The sequence below is a fragment of the Pezoporus flaviventris genome, unplaced genomic scaffold (assembly GCF_033815535.1).
Source record: "Pezoporus flaviventris isolate CSIRO_AGI_PZ_B2104156 unplaced genomic scaffold, CSIRO_AGI_Pfla_v1 ptg000005l, whole genome shotgun sequence".
In the NCBI taxonomy this organism is placed as follows: domain Eukaryota; kingdom Metazoa; phylum Chordata; class Aves; order Psittaciformes; family Psittacidae; genus Pezoporus; species Pezoporus flaviventris.
The window spans coordinates 6453361-6472484 of NW_026892553.1; the positions used below are offsets into that span (position 1 = coordinate 6453361).

General features: G+C 47.9%; 1 protein-coding gene and 1 long non-coding RNA gene across 2 annotated transcripts in view; one reads left to right on the forward strand and one right to left on the reverse strand.

Annotated features, from left to right (window-relative positions):
• Positions 1-893, forward strand: part of CUNH8orf48 (chromosome unknown C8orf48 homolog) — a 59879-nt gene extending 58986 nt beyond the window's left edge. The window contains exon 7 of the mRNA XM_061445848.1: positions 672-893. Within this exon, the coding sequence (XP_061301832.1) occupies positions 672-745 (74 nt within the window). The 3' untranslated portion in view covers positions 746-893. The remainder of the gene's footprint in view (positions 1-671) is intronic.
• The window catches only part of LOC133265390 (uncharacterized), a 396645-nt gene that overhangs the window by 123267 nt on the left and 254254 nt on the right, over positions 1-19124 (reverse strand). The window lies entirely within an intron of this gene.

Below are 19124 nucleotides of genomic sequence, written 5' to 3' on the forward strand. Positions count from 1 at the left end.
GTCAAACTGCAAGCCCCTTGTGCTTCCCCTCCCTCCTGTTAAAAACGCAGTGATTTTGTGTTCTGTGGGTTGCAGAAGTGGCTGCATTTCAATAGCATTTCTATATGCAGTGTAGATGCAGGAAGAGAGGCTGGCATAGCAGGAGATACCTGCTTCCTTCTCTTCTTATTCCAAAGGCAACATGTGAGCCACTGATGGGCTGGGTATTGTGCTACACTCATGGTTTTGTATACTCCAGCCTAATCCTCCTGAGATCTTTGTTGCTAGTGGGATACAAGTCTTATGGCTGAAGGGACACTGAGGGGAACCATTCCTTCTGTAAGCTTCTTAGAGCTCTGGAATCTGTCCTGTGGTTCTGCATTGTGCATTATGGGTCCTCATTTACTGTTGTCTGAACAGGTCTGTGTTAGCAGTTTACTGCATGTGAATACTTCTTTCTCTCTCCTATGCCCTCTGATTCCTGCCTTTAATGTTTGCTAGCTTTACCTTTAGGATTCCTATTATCAGTTATGTTCTGAAATAGGCTTCTGATAAACCATCACCTGTGAATGCCATTAAAAAATGCCAGGCTTGTCCTTGAAAGATCATCTGTCCTTTTCCTGCTCCGATGGGAATGAATGTCTAATTACAAAGAAGTTGGAAAACTCAAGGAACCATTCTGTCCTTTCTAGAATCCTGTTTGACGGTCCCATTATCCTCAAGAAGAAAGGACCATCCTGGTGCAGTCCCAGAGGAGAAGGATTAACAACCCTGGAAGCAGTGAGAGAAGATTCATGCTGATGTGAGGAAGACAGATGCGTGTGTAGTTCAAGTTCATCTTGACAAAGCCATGCTGAAAATGCCAATCTGACAACGCTAATGCTGGCAGGAAAAGGAATGTATGAGGGGGCTGGGTAAGTGGTGCCTTGTTCCAGCTCATGGTGGGCTACAGCAGGGAGCCTGCACCCTTCAGTAGTCCCCCATGCACCCAGCGTGACACATCAAGGTGACAAAGGACTCCAACCCAGAGATGGTCATTCGTCTTGGGGTCAATGGTGAAAGAGATGTGAGCTGAGATGGTTCTGCCTCAAGCAGCAAGGTGTATCTGCAGGGAAGGCAAAGATGCAGCTCTGTGTGACTTTGCTTCGAGCTCACTAGCATGGGTGCTGGTGGTGGGGTGGCTGCAGCAGCATGGAGCGGAACTGCAGTTTGCTGACGAAGGGAGGTAGATAGAGCGGGAGACAGCTGGTGCTGCGATACGCTTTGGTCTCAGCTGTTCACTGGAACATCCATCTCGCAGGAATTCGGTCATAGTTTGATCTTTGTGGTCACAAAAGCGGTGCAAACGTTTGAACTTCTGCACTCACACATGTCAGAGCGATGTCTCGCACCTGCCTCCATGGAGGCCTCTTGCAGGCGAGTGCCTGGCACCGGAGTGTCCCGTTCTGACAGCGTTCGCTGGCTTCTTTGGTGTTGTAACGTTTGGATGTAGCCTCTGTGGAAATTCCTCTGAGGCTCAATGTCTGTCAGTCCAGATTCCTTAGCAGGGTTTCAGGAGGGATTATGTCCTGTGGGAAAGTGTCAGTATTTCATCTCGCAAAGAGGGAAGGGAAGAGAAGGGAAGGGAAGGCACGCTGCAGGGCTCTGCCTCAGAAGGCAGTATGTAGCGTGATAAACAGGATTCATTGTCCAGTTCCTCAGAAGATTCTCTTCATTCCAGTACTGATCTTTGCTAATCTCTCATGTGGCTGCTTAACACCGCTTTGTCTGTATTGATTTTCTTCTGCAGATCACTTCAGCTCCTGCACACTTTGAACTTCCCTCGCGTGCTCGACATGCTTTGTGGCCCCTGGGTATATTGCAGGACACAGAAAGCTGGTGAGTCTCTGAAGCCAGTTTGTTTGCATTTAAACTCCCTGGGTCTGCTCTTATCATGAGGTTGACAGGCAAGGGCAGCTTTTAGCTGAGGTATTTTGTCCCCTTCTTGCTGATTTCTTCCCTGGTGCCATAATAAAGCATCTGTGAACAGGGATCTGGAGCTGGACTGGCTCGTAGTTGGCAGCCAACAAAAATGAGGCCGTACAGAAGGAATTTGAATTGTCTGCTGTGGGTCAGCTCCGGTCTCAAGTATAAACCAAAGCTCATGTGGAACAGAGCAGAATGCATTCCTCACTTTCTGTGGCAAGCTTTGCTGATGCATTGAGGTGAATTAGTTTTTAATACCATCAGCAGAGGTGATAGAAATCACACCGCTCTCCACCACTGCCTTATATTTAATATGGGAAGTTTGGGGCTTTGATTTGGGGTTATTTGTTACTGCAGTAGTGTACAAAACTAGGCAGAAACTAAGAACTGGTGATCTTGGTAATAAGGGGGCTGTGTCAGGACAGCGGGAACGTGCTGCCAGCATGAGGAGACACCACTGGGGGAAGGCAGCCTCTTCCTGCCTGGGGCTGTCTGCACTGGGTGGGTGATAGGATGCCTCCGAGTCTCCGTCACTCCAAATTACAGAAGACCTGGGAGTCGATACCTGCATCCAGTTCTGTTGCCTCAGTGCCGAAGTCAGACAGAACAACAATGGTGAAGGAAGCTGAAGGATTGACCGGGGAGAGTTACAGCTGCTCAGGAGGTTAAAATTGCTCATCATGCATCATGCGCCTTGAGGGCAAGCCGGGAGGCTATAGCAAGGAAATTGGGAGGATATGAAGACAAGGGAGAGACAGATTGGTGGTGAGAGCTGTGGAGGAGCCTTGAGGGTCAGGGCATAAAGTAAACAGCAGGAAAGTCAACCAAGTACTGTTCTCTCCAGCAGCTGACTTGTCTGAGGTGGCTAAGGATGAAACTGTGGGGTGTTTAGAGCAAGCCTCTGTGGGATTGACATGTTGTCAGAGGTGTCTTAAATGGGGACGGCAAGGTGCACCAGTGGTATGTTTTGCAGCAGGCAGATGAAAGAGCTTCCCAGTTAGTAGCCAGAGCAGTCACAGGCGGTCACAGTATGTCAGCATAGTAAATATTTCAGGATTTCATAATTAGATGGGGTTCAAGACCAAAACCAATCCAGAAGAATATTAGCCTGTAACTTGAACGCCAGCACTGCAGAGCCAGCTGACTCCTACCCCAGCGTTTGGTGCATCAGTGTGTTTGGTACCACGTGTACCAATGTATCAGACACCCAGGGGCACATTGCTGATAACAATTTGTCACCTCTGAGTCTCAGAACAGGAGGCTGAGATCATGCTTAGGTGGAAGCTGAAGCAATCAAGGCGAGTCTTTCAGTGGTTCAGTAGTTTCTGAGATGGTTTGCACTCTCCAAGTGTGATCTCTCCAAGGTCCCTGCTTTAAAAGTCAGTATCTTGGATTAACATTCTCAATGAGCAGCTGGATTCACATCTGGACGTTATGTTCACCCCAGGGTTTCATTGATGGGTCAGTATTTGCAGCCTCACCATGCCAAGCAGTTGAGTGTTCTCTGGCAGGCTGCAGACGTGTGTGTCTGTATAAACAGCAGATAGTTGATGCTATCCACATTTCCAGCTGAAGGCCTAAGCCTGCCTTGGAGCTGCAGGATTTTCTTTGTTCCCAGTTCTTCAAATGGCCACATTCATTCTGTTCACAGCGATCTCACTACAAACTGGTTTTGGGGAGAGAAGATGACGTGTGCCAATTTCAGGACAAGTGTCCTTAAAAGTATATTCACACCATAGAAAAGCAGGTGAGTATGTAAAGTTTGCAATAGGGCTTGCTTTTGCACAGCTCTAAGGTTGTTCTGTATGCTCTGGACACCTCGGTGCTGTCTATGCAAGTGGTGAGTGAAGTATTGAGATACTTCAGAGGTATTTGTATTTAGAAGCTCGGGGATCTTTCTTGCGTTTGAAACGTACCCTACAGTGTCTGCTGGATCAGCAGCGGGGCTGAGCCCAGAGACTTCCAGCACCTTGCTCTGGTGCTGACACAGATCCCAGGCTGGGGGTGTTACTGTGCTGGGGACAAATGTGTTCTTAGGTCTACCTAAACCTGACAGCGCAATGCCGCGATGCTGCTCTGCTGGCAGGAGCCCGCGGTGGAAGGGAGCTTGGCAGAGTTAGTTGTGTGCCTCTCAGATGTGTTGTCCCACTAAAACTGCTCCAGGGTCTCCCCGAGTGAGCTGGGCTTCTCATCGCCGCCTGTCAGCTTTGGAAGATGTTTAAGAGGTAAACTATGCCACAACTGTCGTTTGCTACAAAGGGAGTAAAAGCACACACCGAGGTCAATGTGCTGCTCGTGGTTAGAGCTAAGCAAGTGGGATGGAAAGGAAAGGAGGTAAGAGGAAAACGGCTGCAATGTGTCCCTGCCCATGGCAGCGGGGTGGAACTGGATGATCCTTAAGGTCCCTTCCAACCCAAACCAGCCTGTGAATCTGTTACTGGAAGGGGAGGATTACGTTTAAATGGCCCATTACTGTTTAATCTACGCACGATTTCCTTTTTCCTTATTGGTGCCAGGATCAGGGTGAAGAGTTCAAGTCATTAATTTAAAGAGACTGGATCAATAAGTGCTTAAACAAGGAATTCTATTCTTGTTTCCAAGCACAGGTTGGGTTTTGAACACTTGTGGAAGGTCTGGCAAATCAGCTGGGCTCAGCAATGCTGGTGCTGTGCTTTTGGGTGGCTTTGGGGTTGGGGTCTTTATCCCTGTTCATTTGGCTTCTTGTTTAGTGAAACTGAGGAGGGAAATAGCAACCACAGAAGAAACTCTCCTCTTGAGCAAGCTGCCTAAGGGTAAAGAGTAGGAAAACAATGGACAGCAAGGGATTCAGAGTGGGTATTGAGATTTCTGTAGTACTTAAAACTCAACCAGTCCATCAGTGCTTGGTATCTATTCAGTCCACATGAAATAGCAAGTGACAATGCACATCAAAAAGCCTCTGTCATTGCTCCTTCCTCCTCCTTAACTGTGCACTCTGCAAAGTGCTGAAGCAGCTGTCCCAGGGCTGTGGATACAGTCAATTACAGGGTTGTAATTAGGAGTCTTAGCTGCTGGCCATCCTTTTGGTCTCTCTCACCCTGCTTTGTCAGACTGAGCCCTCCTGCAGAAAATCCAGGACAAGATTTTTGACTCTGAATCCAGAAAACCGAACATCTGAGCCTCAGATTTGGTATTGAAATCCTCAGCATGACATCAAACCCACGTAAAGATGCACCACGCTGCGGCCGTTCAGGACCTGCAGCACAGCAAAGGATCTGATCCAGGAAGGATCCTGTCATCTTAAAGAGGTTTCACTTCTACACTGCACATTTTACATTTGCATTCAGTATGTAATGAAGCCCAAATCTCTGCTAGTGAGACAAGTTACTGCTCCTTCAGCATCCTTAGGCCTTTTGCATCTCACATACACATGGAAAGTAGGTCTTTCTATTGCCTTTCAAGAAAAGAGCATGTTTCTTATCAGGAGTGGAATGCTAATGTGTCATTTACAGGAATCTTCCAGCAAGGCAAGAAAACACTGTTTGCATCTTCATTTTTGGGTGTCTTTTCTTCTTTTGGGGAGCTTGGAAACTTATTACTTTGCTTTCCAACTTCAGGCAATGTTCCCTGTGTGCACATTTTATGAATCACTGTATTCTGTGGACTGTGTTAAGGGGACACAATGTGCTTCCAGACTTGACTCTGTCTCCCTTTTAAGGTACCTGAAGCTGAAATCATTCCTGCTTGACGTGTCTGCCTCTTTATGCAGGAGGAGAGCAGAGAGCGGAGAAGGAGCAACTGGTAACATGTACAATATTTCTTACACACTTCACTACTGTTAATATCGGCTAGAAGGAAAGGTACCAGGAGGAAGATCAAGGGGGTGGAAAGGAGAGGGAAAACACAGTTTAAACCAAGTCCAGCTGATGTGACCTACTGTGTATTTGCTTACTGTTGAGCACAGGGAGAGTGCAAATGGAAGCCTGAACTTCCACAAAGGATTTTCCCTCCATAGAAAGGCTATTTCCTGGTCTGTGCAGTGTGCCAAGGTACAGGACTGACACCCCAAGCAGAGATGCTTACAGGGGCAAGCAGACCAACACTGGCATAGACCCATTCAGACTCAGACCTGCATCTGCAGGCACCGAAATCTTGCTCTCTGCGCAGGCTTTGTGACTGAGCCTTGTGTTGTGTAAGGCTGGAGGAGACATTGGAGACACAGGGGAGCTCGTGCTGCTGGGCCATCAGAGGTGAGCCCTGGAATAACGAGATGGAAAATGAGCTCCCCCGGGTTAGATGTAACACTGCAGGGCCACCCGTGCTGGAATGCAGCACTCCACAGGGAGCTCAGTGCAATGCCTTGTGCGGGGAGAAATGCTCATGCCACTGCAGGATGGGAGCAACAGCCTCCTGGAGTGCAGGGTCTTCTTTGCAGGCTGATCCAGGAGGCCACAGTCTCTGAAGCACGGATTGATAGTTCCTCTATCGAGTGTGATGGCATGGAAAGATAAACTCCTGCCAGACCTGTGTAAGGAGAAATACCCGTCAGCTCCTCCACTAGCACTAGCTTTGCTAGTTAATGATTTCTAAGTTCTTAAGTATCCTCTCAACAACCTCTGCATTGATTCATCAACTTCTCCAAGCTAATGAATAGGTAGAGACCAGGTAAAATAACTGCAGCTCCTATTCCCACATCAGAATTCCTAACAAAGGAAAGTTACCTGGCGTTCCTTTCCTTTCGATGAAACACTGCAATCTGTACTGCTCTCCCTGTGGAAATAACAGCTTCAGAGGAACTCCTGCTCTGCTTGCCACCGCATTCGGACCTCTCAGGAGAAATGGATGCACTGAAGTATTTTTCCCCTCTGAAGTTTTGAGTGAGATTTCATTAAAAACAACCCCAAACCCCATCTTGAAATCAGTCTTTCAGCCTTTGTTGTTCTTGATGCAGGTAAAGAAAGGGCCATGTAATGAGTGGGATTAGCCAGCGGGACATCGGCGCTCCCAACCTTGCAAGACCAGGTAACAGCAGCAACAAAACATTCGTATGGACTTTGTCTTTAAAAGCAAGAATTTGAACCTCTCATTTGTCCAGGACTGCATTGGCAGATGTGAGATGAGTGCTGCAGCCTGTTCTAAAGCCTGGTTGGGTTTTCGGGTAAAGGGAACTTTGTTTTTCATGTGGGGATAAAGAAGGGGTTTTCTGGCTTTTCAAAGCTGCTTTCCTCTTGGAAGATACATTCCATGGTGTGTCCATCTTCCCTCAGAAGGTGTCATTGTATTTTACAGTAAGAAAAGAGAAAGCCTTGCAGTGCCCTGTGACAAAGAGCTGATGCTTGTCTCACAGATTGAGAACGGGAAATAGAAGTAATAGAAGTGAAGAAAATCAGTGACGGAACTGAGATTAGACCCTTAATCTGTTTCCTTCCCTGCACCTTAACTCCAGATTTAGATCAGCTCTTGCTGGGCTGAAACTGGGATCACCGAGAGCAGTGCCAAGTCTTGCAGGAGCTTCAAATACAACAGCAATTTCCCCTCAATGCATCTGAAATAGTGATATGAAAGTTTCTAATGGCTCTTTTGCTTGCATCTGGAGCAACCACCACTAGCTCACAGGCTGGTTTAAGATTTCTCCGTGACATTTGGCTTAATACAGTTTTCATTGTGTGGCTTTAGTATATTGCATTAAGAAAACGCTTCACCTGGACTAAAAACACATCTCAGAAGCAAGAGGATACAAAAGCAGATCTTTTCTCTTGGCTGTAGCCCAAAGCTTCATCTTTGTGATGCTATAAATGTTGGGTGTTAAATTATACTGGCCATCCAGAGATTGCTGTAGGAGAGGTGAAGGGGAAGAATACTCTTTGTTCCCTGATTTGATGACTGAATTTGGTGCTGATGTATGTAGCATTGGCAGAGGGGTCAGAAAACAGCTGTATTTCACACAGCAAAGTGTCTAGCTAGACCTGAGTTTATGTGTGCAGGATGGGAGAGTTTGCTTTGGGCAGCAGGGGTTCAGAGATGGATTTAATGCCCCTCACAGAAAGCGAGTTTAATATCTGCTCTTGGTGCACAGTGACAGGAGCAGTTTTGAGGATGATATATGTGATGAGGGCATACAGAGCACAGAGAGGAAGGTGAAGCTGTGGGCTCCATGCCAGGAGGTTAGCCTGCGTTAATTCCTTGCTAATACTAGCACCAATCAAGCCAAATACTCTCCGAGGTATGCTGACCTAAGCTGTTTGTTTTCCCTGCGGTGGCTCTTCAGAGAGGAGGAGTGTGTGGAACAGTCTCTGAGTTAATGGCACGAGTTCTGCCCCTTTGGAGACAGCTCAGTTTCATGTTGCTGTGTCCCCTCCCTGGCCAGGCAGCACCACGGGCAAGCCAGAAAGCGAGAGGGACTCCCTTTCCCTGTGACACCACGTGGAAAACCGCAGTCTGTGTATTTCACGACAGATTGGCTTTGAAACATACCTTAATATTCCATCCATCTTATCCATAGTGTTCCTGCAGGTAACAGCCAGGAGGCATGGATTCAGATGTCATGGAAAAACATCATAGTTTTGTGGCATGGGTATTATGAGACCGGGAACGATCTGTGGGTCTGAGGTTTGACATTGCCAACAGAGAAAGTAAGGCAGGATACGGTATGGGTGTACAAGACAGAAATCAAGTGTGCAAGACTTTTCCAGGCAGGTTTGGGCAAGACATGATGCCTCATGAAGGGAGGTGGCAGAGCAGAACAGCAGGACCAGGGACTGAGAGGGAACAGTGGATTTGTAGAGGCAATAGAAGAGAGATGGAGGAAAAGCAGAAGCCAGGTGTCTGTGGAAGCAAAGGCTGGCACAGCTAGTTCAGGAACAAGAGGAAGAAGGAGTTAACAGCACTTGCTGCAGCACTGATTCTGTTCATACCACTGCTTTGGCCATGGCAGTCTTCAAAACACATAGAGAAGATTCCAGCTCAGCCTCCAGTGATTCAGTCTGTTTCTCTGTGCCTTTGCTTCTGGCTCTGAATTCTCCAGGGGAACCAGAGGGCAGCACAGGGCTTAAACAACTTCTTTCCCCTCACCCCCAACTTCATCGAGATACATGGTCTTTGCCAGCATTAGTCTGAAGCCTCATTTAGTGGAGGAAACTTTGCATTTAATCCACAGGCCTATTAGGGAAACAGCACAGCAGGAAACTAGTTAGAGTGTTGAGTAGAAAACAGACTTGCTAATAAAGCTCTTGTTCTCATTACAGTCCCAAGGTGCTGAACATCTTTTGTTTTAGTAAACAGAAGTTGGCAATTTTGAATGACACTTCCTTCTTTTCCCTCCTTCTTAATACCTTGCGGTCTGCTTCAAAGGCAAGAAAATGAGGGATTTCAAACAGCATCGAGCATCTCTTGTATACAACTAATCCCTTTGCTTGACACTTCTAATCACAAAGACAACAAAAACTTGGCTGTTTTGTGCCAGTGTAACTCTGTTGTCTGGTGTGTCTTGGTATGGCATAAATAGAAGGGGGACAAGGCCCTGGAGACCCTGTTTTGCTCATTGTTTTGGCCTCTCCTCTCACCAGTCCTTGTTTTAGCATGTCTGTCTAGAGACAAATTTCAGTCTGTTCTTTATGCCTGTGGGTTTGGGGAGACCTATTGCTATGAGCATCTCTGTGACTGTTTGTGCTTTCCTTAGGAGCTGAGGAATACCAGCTTGTGATACCTCTTGCAGAGCTGCTGCAAAAGGGATGAAGTGCAAAGAGTGATTTACCTAAGAAACCAGCACGGAGCTGTACCAGACGACTGTTCATGCATTCAAATGAGGTGGGTAATTCTTTCTTAGGGTAGCAAGATGGATGAAATTCCCTTATCACCTGATAGAAGTAAAGAGGCTGTAGCTTCTTGCTCCTTTTCAGCCAGTTTCTCTGCTTGAGTTGCACCTTGATTCATTTTCTCAGGGTTAGGGTTTCCTCAAGGCTGCCGCCTTCTTGTCGTCTCTGCACTAAACCCAGTTGGTTTGATGGAGAACAGCAATGAGGCCACTAAATCTGTGACTCTTCTCAGAGGCCTCATATATTCTGTGGGGTTGTTTCCTCTGCATTTGCTCCCACTGCCAAGTTGATGAGCTCAGTCTTTCATTCTCCTCTGGAAGTTACAGCTCTGAAGTTCGTGTCTCCACACTATGAGCTCTGAGACAAATAAATCAGGTGGCTTCTTTGCAGCCTCTCTGCTCAGATTAGTTGCTCTCTGTCCTTTATGCAAGGACTTGTAGCATCAGGCCCAGATTAGCTTTTCCTGATTGGATCATCTGTCTTGTAAAAGACATCCCCTTCTCTTTCCTGCTGCTCTGAGCGTGCTGCCTACGCGATGGTGTTCATGGAGGTGGCTATGGGAGTCTGAGCTTCAGTCCTTAGGAGAATACACTCTTGAACAGTATAAGCAGCCCAAACTTTCTTTTGAAGCCAAGGATGTGACGGTTTCAGTTACAGAATGTGAACCTCTGGAGAGAAAATTAGCACTTCTTGGTACTATTCAGAGTAACTTAATCACTGGTGATCAATAATAAACCCTGCTACTTGTTGGACAGATTCTGTCTCTGAGGGCATTGGAATAAAGGCTTTGGCAACAGAAAGACAGAGACAGCTACATTTACATAATTTAGGAAGGAGATTTCCCTGAGGAGACATAACCAGAGGCTCTAAGTGTCTTCAAGGTAACCCAGTATATACCCCTTACTTTGCTAATTCCTCTCCAGTGGGATAGTATAATCCATTTCATATGGTGATAGGACAGAGAATGATGACCTGAAGCTAAAGCAGCAAAGCTGTAAGCTAAGCATCAGTACAGTTCAGCAGCTCTGAAAGTTAGCACCAAGAACAGGGACACGTGGCAGATGGCTTAGGTACCATTTCTTAAGGGAATCAAAATTGGGAACAATTAAGGATGACTTACAAACACCCCAGTGTTATTTAGAACACATTTAGTGTATCAGAGAGAGCATCGGTGTTTTAGAGAGCAAACTACTCTGTATTATCTCTCCCTTACCTATCTATTACTTATCTATCACCCTTTTGGTAGGGTGGGACATTTCTGCCGTTGCAGCAGATGTTGCCTGGGTTAGCATTGGGGTTTTTGTCATTACACAGCCAGGGAACTTGTTGGATGGGAGCAAAATCCCATCACATCCATTGCACACATGCAGTGGGCTAAGGGTGGACAGGCACTTCATTACACAAGTTAGAGGCAGGTGGCAGTTGGCAGTAATGTGTTTGTTTTCAGCTGTCTGCCTGTGCTTGCAGGTGATGAATGACTTGAAAAGGCAGATTAACCACTATCAGCGATAGGGAGAAGAATCAGGTTCCTGATTTATTTCCCCCCTCCTCAGGTTTTATGTGGGTCAGCTTAATTTGGTAGGAACTCACGCTTTACAGTTGAGCAGCAAGGCAGTGAAGAAGCAGAAACACTCCTCAGCACGTCCTAGGTATGTACCACTATTAAAACCACCAGTGATACGCCGTGACCTTTCCTTGTCAAGGTTCCCCAAAGACTGTTCCTTTGGAGCCCTTGACGAGCCCTTGCATGCTGAGCAGCACAAGCAGGAAGAAGCACAGCATGCTTTGTCACCAGGCTCTTTGTTGATCGTGCACATCCATTTAACATCTAACTCAGCTTTACTTCCCACTGGAACACAGTCAGCAAGGCCAACCCCAGTGTGTGCTTAGGTGCTCTGCAGAGTTATTCATTTACTGGCTACGTAAGGTGGCAAGAGATACAGGGCTGATGCCTCTCAAGGGGTCCTTGTCCCCATATCAGGAGGGAACAGCCAGAATACTGTATTACTGTACTGGAACCATCCCATTTTTTCCTACATCCTGCTCATCTGCCTTTTTTTCTGACAGAAGGTTTCATTTCTTCACTATCTTTTTGGCAAATCATTGTTTTTTCCATTTTATCATTACGTATGTTTGAAAGTGAAGCTGTTTGTAGGCTTCTTTAAACTTGCTTCTGCCTGAATGTATTTTAGGGTTGCTTGCAAGGGTTGAGAACACACACAGCCATCCCCTCTTAGGAAAAATGGGGGAATACATCACAGAATCCTGTTTCTTTCTTCCCTCTTACTTACCTGGGAACCCACTTCCCATTACCCTTCAAGCAGTTCGCTGGGGAATTACATTTGCAGTTATATTACATTCCTCAATTCCTCATTTGGGTCTCATCCAGTGACGATTTTCATTGCCCTACGAAGCAGTTTGAGGTTTTGCTTTCCTGGTGAACAAAGTGAACACTCTTACATAGATTTATCATGATTTATACATGTTAAACAAGTGAACCTCCATTTCAGGAGCTGCTGGATTTGAGATCCTGGTGCGAGGTGGCCAATGGGGGCAAGTTAACAGCATGGTGACTGTGAGGTGAGTGAAGCGCTAAGATATGAGAGGTCTGTTCTCACCCGGTTAGATCTTAACTCTATGTTCCCCTTGTTACAATGCCATGGAAACAGCAAAATTGCAGCAATTCCCCTTGCCCAGGCCTTCGAGCCCCTCTGTAATTGCAAACCTTCATAGTTCACCCCTGGTGATAAAAGAGTTCCAGAAGAATGCAGAAGAGTGGTGAATCCATTTGGGTGCAGTGTTGGGGAACAGGAGAGACTTCATGTTACAGCACAAGTTAAATGCCTCTGTGTTTGCTAGGAGGGGCAGCAGCCCGGCTGCACTACAGAGGGACTGCTTCTCGTGCCCCTTCCTCTCCCACTGCCTTTATTTCACACCCAGCATCTTCCAGGAAGGGTCCCAGAGGAGACAGATGTGCTCATCTGCAGGTTGTTTAAGAACACACCTTCAGTCGCTGTTAGCCAGCTTTCAGGCTCAGGGCTGTTACAGATAAAGCTCTGAAGCACCAGTCATCAGATCAAGTCTATGCTACTGGGGAAGAAGAAAAAGAGTTGCAGTCTTTAGAAATGACATTGGCTTATTGCATAGAAATGGCAGCAAAGTGCTTGGAGCTCAGGGCTTGAAGCAACCTGCTTTAGTGAAAGGTGTGCGTGTCCGTGGCAGGGGTTGGAACTGGATGAGCTTTAAGGTCCCTTCAACCCAAACCAGTCTGGATTCTATGATTCTATGACATGGCCAGTTTCTTCTGTTATGTTCCTGAGACATTGGAAAGCCAGCTGCAAGGGTTGGACAGGTCCCACTGGCTCTCCGAATTAACAGCAGCAGAGTAATATAAATGAGACTCCTTTGATGAAGGCTAACAGCCAGATTCTGCTCTCTGCTTCATTAGAGTAAAACAGAGAGATTTCAGTGTCATCAGCAGACCCATTCTAGTTTTATGCTCAGGTAATGGAATTTGGCCCAAAGAGACTGAAAAGAACCGATCTATCACATTTATGTAGTTGAATATAACTGCTGCGCTCTGTTCAGGAGAATATTTTAACAGGGCTCCGTATAATATTGCCTGCACTCTCTGACTAATTCCTACAGCCACACTAACTTAATTCTGTAGCAATTTAATGACTAAGAAAGAACTAAATTGCTTGGCAGGATAATGGAGGGAAGAAAGACCATAGCAGGAGGGTTAGGCACGGCAGATTTCACTGGCCACAAGGGTACAAACTGAAATGCAATGAAACCAAGTTCCTGGGAGAGCCATAAATAAGGAGTTTAATATATCACCAGCAGGTACAAGCTGCATAATCTGCTCAAAGACATTGTGCTTTTGTCTGCTGGAAGCCAGGCTCCTTCTTAACCTGACACGAAAACTGTTTGAGAGCCTCAAGCCATTAGCTCATAAAGGACACAGAAAACAGTGTTGTTACCGTGGTGCTTTGGCTAATTCCATCTCTGCATCCTCAGAAAACAAAAGATGCTGAAAGATGTAAATTGTTCTTAAAATCAAGTGTTTGTGTGGTTGGTTTTTAGCCATTATGGATGATGTTGGTAAACTCGTGGCGAGTGGTTTTACTTCTTCCCCTGCGGGTTTTACAGTTATTAAAGTACAGAGGTTCTGATGTAATTCATTGAAATTCGTTCTGAAGAATGTAGAATAAAACATTCCAAACGGCTCAGAGGTGCTGAGGTTTTGAGGATCCTTTCAGGCACATTTCCAGGAGCCTGAATGAACCCTGGAAGATGAAGCCTCAGAAATACGCTGCTTAAATAATGAGCTCGTAATTGCAGCTTTTATGCACTAGGAACAGGCATTTTGGTCATTCTCTCTCCTCAGCTCAGCTGGAAAGTGCCTCCCCTTAACTCACATTTACTCTGCTGCAGAAGGTGTTTTACACAGAGCACTGAGGCTCCCCTGGCTTAAGTGGTGAGGCTGCAACAGCAAACTGGATCAGCAAACATTTTGTTACCCCTTCTAGTTTTGATTTCACTTCCCAAACAGGGGACCAAGATCAGAATGTAATGCTGCTGGAGGCAGATGTAAATCCGTTGGTCAGGAAAGGCTGAGGATCATTGGGAATGCTCCCAGTACAGTCTTGGAATAGCAGAACTCCTTTTGCATCACGGACTTCCTTGAAGCCCAGTTCTCTGTCTCCACCTCCACACTAAGTGTGCCAGTGTGATCCTTTCCCAACCCAAAGGTCCAAACCCAGGTTTGATTAGAAGATGCTGAACCAATTTCTTGGGAAGATCCATTTGGTTCCAGCCCTCCCTCCCCATACCCTTGTGTAGCTGCTGGCCCAGAGCAGCTCCTTCCTCATACCTCCAGCTGAACCTGACCCAGAACCTTTCCAGCTCCATCCGAAGCTGAGAACGGGTTTCAGTGCGGATGACAATAGTGTTTCCATTGTGTCTGAGGCTCCTCCAGTCTGGCAGGCCTGTGCCTGGAATCCAGAAGCAGCTTTCTCAGAGCCACGAGTGCTTGCCTGGCTCTTCAAGGGGACAAGCAGCCATCGGCTCATTACCTGGCCATGAAAAGACATTGCCTGTATAGAATGTGTCAAATCCTGTCCCTGGGGTGACAGTAGCTGCTGAGAGGATTGTCATCCTGGGATGGAGGAGCTTGAAATGGTGCTGGATTAGTGCTCAGCTCTGTTTTCTCCTTGTTTTCAAAGGAAAGGGGGAATTTAACCCTGGGAAGCTGTCCCAGCTCTGCAGTTTGGGATATTGCAGCTCCGTTAATCAGGTTCAGCAATAGCTTCAGGGAATCAAACATTTTTCTGTGATCTCTTCTTAGTGTCTTCCTCATCCCCGAGGTGGAGAGAAATCTGATGATGCAAAAGAACCAGGAAGTGACTTCTGAGCTGTTCAACCCCCTCAGTCCTTGACATCCCCCAAGATAAAACCAGGAGCTGGTTTCAGGCTGTCTCACGCTGACATGTGAGTACTGCTGTAAGGAATACCCGTTCATTTCCTATTGCCCAGAGAACTGAAATGCTGGTTCTCCTGAAGCTGACAGGAAAGACTTTGCTTTTATTTCTTGTTTCTATACATAATTTGCAGCACCCTCAGCCTTAGCGGTGTTCATTTCACCTCAGCCCTGGAGTGCCCAGATCATGGTGGTACTCTTCAGCTCTCAGCAGCACCAGCACTTGGTAAAGTAGCTCCATCCCCTGAGTCAGCCTGGAGTCAATCATGGAAGAAACCAGAGCTCAAACTGAGGAGTGGGACAACAAGAACAGGGCAGGAGGGATGAGCAGTGCCCAGCTGAGGGCTGGGAGAGAGGAGACCTTCTGCATCCTGCTCTCTGCTGGGAGGCAGGGAGACTGACACTGCTGCCTTAGGATGGGTTGGATGCTGTAGGGTGGGTTCTGGAGCAGCTTCATTGGGATGGGCTGTGCAGAAGGCTCCCTGCAGGCTGTCACTGTTCCTGTGCTCCTAACGCCGTGCTCTGAACGTGGAAAGGAGGAGGAGGGAGATGCAGGACTGGTGCTGTACCACTGCCGGGTCAGTGTCTGTCATTTCATTAACAACAGGATGTTATTTTAGCTAAATATTTTGTTTAAGCTTTCACTGGGTTTGAGGAATCAGGGGATGATGAGGGTGGAGAGAAAGAGGCACCTTTTCCCAGTGACAGGTTAGTGAGGAGACACCGTGTCTTCCTCTCTCCTCCACACAACCCTGCTGAACTGCCTGAGACCTTCAGGTTACGGATCTCTCTGCTGGGGCCTCTCTTCAACAGGTTCCAAGATAGCCCTTGTTTGACAAACCGTTAATACATGGAAGTAGCTGTCTGTTTCCATCCTGGAGTCTCTTTCTTCCCTCAGTATCTCCTGGGCCATATATGGGATGTGCTGTTGAAAGCCCAGATTCACATTGTAATGAGATTATCATCACTATCTCTGTTGGAATTAAATAACAAGCCAAGCACGGGCAGACAGGACACTGAACACTGCTGAGCTGCCAGCTTTGGCAAGGAGATGGGTCAGTGGTTTGAAGGGCACAGTGTGTTACCAGCTTGGCCTCTCCGCAGCCAGATGACCTGATGCTGTCTCCTGCTTGTTAATGCCAAGAGAATAAAACTGGGAATTAAAAGCAGTTCCCTGCTGTTTGGTTACAAATACGCTTTTGACCACAGCTACTGTAGGGAGCAGTCATGTTACTGGGCCAGTCCCAGGGTGGTGACCCCCTGAGGAAGGTGTCATGCTGCTTGAGGGGCGGTTTGGGCATAGGGTAATGTAGTGACTCCCCCCTTTGTTTTCATAGCTGAGAATGAGAGAATGAGGAAGCTTCTGCCTTTCACTGGGTTCAGTTCCTGCTGTCTCACTGCCCTGTTCTTCCCTCCTTTCCATCCCCCCAAATCCATAGGTGCCTCCTGCTTCCCCTGCTGCCAGCTGGGACAGTGACACTGGGAGAGCTGCCAGACCTGGGTGCGCTCCAGAGCTTCCCAGCGTTTCCCATCCTCTGAGACCATGTGGATGCCTGCACCAGCCCTGCAGCAGAAACAGCTCACGCCTGGCATGGGAGGTGGGGACTGAGACACTGCACAGGGAGAGCTCAGCCTGCCTGGGGGCCTGTGGGAGCCCCTGGCCCCATGACACCAAGCTGCTTGTGATGGGTGCCCAGAGCCCAGCAGCCAGTGGGACCAGTGTGGGTCTGGAGACAAGGGCATTGGCAGGGAATAATGGGATAATGAAGGTTTAGCACAAGGACAAAAGGGACTTCTAGAGCAGAGGAAATGCCTTGCTTTCAGAGATGGGGGATGTTTATACAGGGAGAGGTGGCTGGAGGAGCAGGAAGCACAAAAGAGCCAAAAAGCTCTAGAACAGGGACAGGAGGGTGGAGCCTTTAAATAGACATTTGGAACATCACCATGTACCTGCTCACACTGCATCCAGGCACATTCCCAACGTGTTAGCCACCACAGAGTCTGTTCAGCGCTGGGAATCATGAGGCTGGGAATGCTCTAGACCATGTTTACACCCTAAGCAGTCTGGATGTGAGACAATGTAAGACTCAGAGGTAGAGTTCTGGCCTGACTTTAACAACAGTGCGCACGTAGCTGTGATTTAATGGGTGTAGTGTCAGTAATGGATGCACAGGCCTCCCAGCACATCCATTACTGACACTACACCCATTAAGAGCTGTTGGTGTTCAAATCCTTGTTGGTTTCCCTTAGACCACACTTCCCTACAACTGATGAGATCCTGATGTCTATTTCAGCACAAAGAGACTATTAACTTTCAGCTTCTTCCAACTTAGCGAAGAGTCTGAGGGCTGCGGCAGCTCCACAGGGAATTCTGTGCCATCAGTTCACTCCTCCTCACAGGAGCGATAGATACCCCAGCCTCACTCCTCTCTCCTGTCTCAGCTGCAGGATGCTGGCACAGGGAAAGGGCACCCGCTGCTGCTGCAGAACTCGCTGCTTGATGGATGGAAACCAAACATCTTGAGTTCCACCTGGAGCCGCTGGCAGCGAATGCAGGGCTCAGAGCAGTCGCGTGGTGGTTTCTCATGGTGACACGTGGCTCGGTAAGCCCCTCTTATAGCTTTCTTATAACTTCACGATGCTGAAAGCCTGGCCTGGGCCTGATGATCAGTGACAGACAGAGGGGTCCCAGGGAGCCTGCCCACCAAATTAACACCGTGGGCTTCACACCAGAGAAGCGGGAGCCGGTCTGCACCACCTGACAAGTTCTGTGCCTCGGGATTAGGTTTAGCTGATGGGCCAGAGAGCAAAGACACGAGTCCTGAGCGACTGGGGCTTTGCTTTGGAGCCTCATGAACCATGTGTTTGTGCGGAGGCAGAGATTACATAAAGGAGTGGGAGATGGGGAGGTGTTGTTTATGTCACAGGCTCATCCTGTATGTGTGAAGTGCTGGATGCAAATAGCGCGGTTTAGAAGCCGGGTGCTGTTGGGGCACCCACTGAGAGAGGAGCAGGGTTTGACACTCCAGTTCCAGGCAGCAGACCATGGCTGGATGGGATTCATGGAAGAAGACAGACAATAGTGCTATTTAAAACCCAAATCTGGCTCTGGAAAGCATTTCTCACCTTTAAATGAGCTCAGGGACTTGAAAACAGCCACACCTTAAAGCATGGAGATTGCAAACCCGAGCTGTGTGTGGAGGAAAACCAACACCCTGCGTCCTTCCTGCCTGTTTGAATACTGCCACTGCCCTACAGACCTGTGAAGAGCCCAGAAACCCATGCAGAAATCACACAGGTTTGGTTACTAATGCTTGGCAAACAGCATGGCCTGAGGATCAGCGTCACAGCCTGATCTCTAGGCAACTGCTTCTCCTCCACCTCGTACCGTCGCTCTCCCTGAAAAGGGAGGGATAAGGAGCATTAATAAGGAGGCAGGCAGGCTGTGAAGCCAGCGCAGCGCTTGGGAAGAGGGTGCTGCTGCATCTCCGCTCATAAATCAGGATCATTATCACACCAGGGGAGGGGAAGAGAACCCAGAGCAAAGGCATCTGGTGTGAGTTATGTCTCTGAGCCTGCTGGAGCTCTCCATCTTCCCGGGGCACTTGCCTCCGCTGAGCCCTGCCGCCTGCCAGCAGCCATTAATCCCCTCCTCTCCTGCTGAGCCCTGAGCCGGGGCCAAGGCAGATACTTCTTGTGCCTGACAGTTTGGGGTTGGGGGCTTTTGTCTCTTTCTAATCCTTGCTGTAACGTGCAAGAGCCTGGAAACGCTGGGAGTGCTTTCTGCAGGCACGGGTGTCAGTGAGGGAAAGACAAAGCCGCAGCAGTGCTCTCTTCGTGAGGCATCAGTCGCCCCTTTTGGCTCCAACACATGTGTGAAGAGAGGAGCGACATCGGGGGGCACA